Here is a 2311-nt window from a genome sequence, read left to right on the forward strand (position 1 = left end):
CTTTGTTTAATTAAACGAATTTCAGCTTCCATCTCATTTTGCTTCAAATCAAAGGTTTTGCACAAAATTGTCATATCATCGTGGTTAGTTTCTAGTTCTACTAAGTGGCCAATACTATTTATTAAAGTTAATGTTTCTTGACTAAATCTGACCTCTATACCATTAATCATCTTATATTTTAACAGCACTCACAGCTTCGGCGCGGCAAGCCCATCTAGTCGTAGATACTGACTTTAATGTTTTCAGTTTTATATTGATATTACTTGCTATTTTTTCCAAAATAGCATGTCTAGTACAACTTCCTTCGACAAATGAGTATATGACTTGAATATTTCCAAAAAAATTGAATGTTACCTTATTTTCTCTTCCAACTGAATCTACTAAAATTAAATTTAAACAATGTCCATAGCAATGAACAAATAACGATTTTTCATTTTTCTCTTTAATTCTCGCTTGAACCCCTGATAAACTGCCAGACATTGTTGCTGCCCCATCAAAGCACATAGAAACAACTGATTCCCATTTTATATCATACTCACTGATAACATCCTGTAGTGTGTTGAAAATAGTTTCAGAGTCAATCGACATAATTCTTTTCATACAAATGAATTGTTCTACTGGATATTTCTTGAAATTATCAAAATATCGTATAACAACCGAGAGCTGTTCGTGGTGACCTATATCACTCGTCTCATCAGCAATAATTGATATTTTTTGATTTCTTATTTTTTCTCTAAACTGATTTTTAATAACATTACTAACTGATAATATTAAGTCATTTTGAATTAGATTGCTACAATAAGAAGAATTTTTTGGTCCTGAATCTAGATGAGATTTTAGTACTGGATCATACTTTGATAAAAGTGTTACAATATCTTTAAATAAACCCTTGTTAAAACTACTATCCTTTTCATTTTTTCCACGAAATGGACGTCCTCCGATTCCCAAGCAAAGAGTTATGTCTATTAGACGATTCATTATTTGTCTATTTTTCAATCTTTGTATTTCTTTTTGTGATTGAATTTGTTCATTATTTTCATCTAAAATTATGTCGATAGGCTTAGATTGTAAAAAATCTGTTAATGAGTTAGTACTATTCAAGTGAGTCTTGGTTAATTGATGCTCTCTAAATTTGCTTGTGGCATTTTTCCAATTATTGAACCCAACTTTGGAATAATTTACTTCTGCATGACCAACATTAATACCGGATGAATTATTAAATAACCGACATGGAAAACAAAAAGCTCTATCTGCTGTTAAACTGTACTCAAGCCATTTAAACTGATCATACCAGGAACTATTGAAGCTACGTTGCTTTTCTCCAAACTTTGTACGAGGGTACATATTAAGTTTTGGTTGACAAGGACCACGGATAATTCTAATTTTTCGCTCTACTTGAGAAATCGGAACATTATTCACTGGATCATCAGGATCTATAGATAAATTTTATTCATTCAAATATTTAGAATAACCTCCTAATCAGAATGACTACATAAAAATTCTAAACTACTAAGCAAAGATTAAACTTTTTATAATCTAGGCATTAAAAACATAACCATTGTACAACTAAATTGACTAAACTATATTAAACTATATTTCACTTACATGTTGAATTGACTAGTTGGCTGTATGGTAATATTTGGTCAAAACCAAATACTATAAGTAGGTCTACATTCAGAGATAAAGACTAATATTTAGTATTACATTAGTTTGCTGTTTGTACGTAAATGTTTTGAAACAAACATTCAAAAAATTAATTTTTATAACATTTAGAAAAAAATACTGTTAATGATTTATACAATAAAATAAAAACAATGATTAATTTATTGAATTTATTGAATTAACGCCTGGGAGGCTCAAATACAGTAGTATAATAAATCAACATAAGTATACATACAGTTATAAAAGATATACAAAATAATAGAAGAAAGTAATGAACAATACAATATTAAAACATTTAAAAACTTTAACATAAATAAACAAGTAATAAAGGTCAAATATAATTATAATCTTAATCACCAATAGAATGTGTATTTAACATGTTAATATTTTAATAATACCACAGGCAATGTTAATGTTGATACCAAAAAATTTAAAAAACAAATTGTAAAATTTTTATTAGAATTTTAATCTAATTGATACTTTTGAAAATGTTGTCTTAGATAATAATTTAAATAATTACAAAAAAAACTACAAGAACATTGAGTCAATGTCATTGACTAAATATGCTTACTGCCGTAGGCATTTGATTTCTCTAAATAACTAACATAACAGCCCAAAATACTGATACAACATAGGATTATTAACAATG

General features: G+C 27.9%; 1 protein-coding gene across 1 annotated transcript in view; it reads right to left on the bottom strand.

Annotated features, from left to right (window-relative positions):
- Positions 1-171: 171 nt before the first annotated feature.
- Positions 172-2311, bottom strand: part of LOC103311914 (zinc finger MYM-type protein 1-like) — a 3425-nt gene continuing 1285 nt past the window's right edge. The window contains exons 4-5 of the mRNA XM_008191751.1: positions 763-1433; positions 172-627 (exon numbers count right to left, since the gene is read on the bottom strand). Of these exons, the coding sequence (XP_008189973.1) occupies positions 172-627; positions 763-1433 (1127 nt within the window). The remainder of the gene's footprint in view (positions 628-762; positions 1434-2311) is intronic.

This window comes from Acyrthosiphon pisum, chromosome X, assembly GCF_005508785.2.
Source record: "Acyrthosiphon pisum isolate AL4f chromosome X, pea_aphid_22Mar2018_4r6ur, whole genome shotgun sequence".
In the NCBI taxonomy this organism is placed as follows: Eukaryota; Metazoa; Arthropoda; class Insecta; order Hemiptera; family Aphididae; genus Acyrthosiphon; species Acyrthosiphon pisum.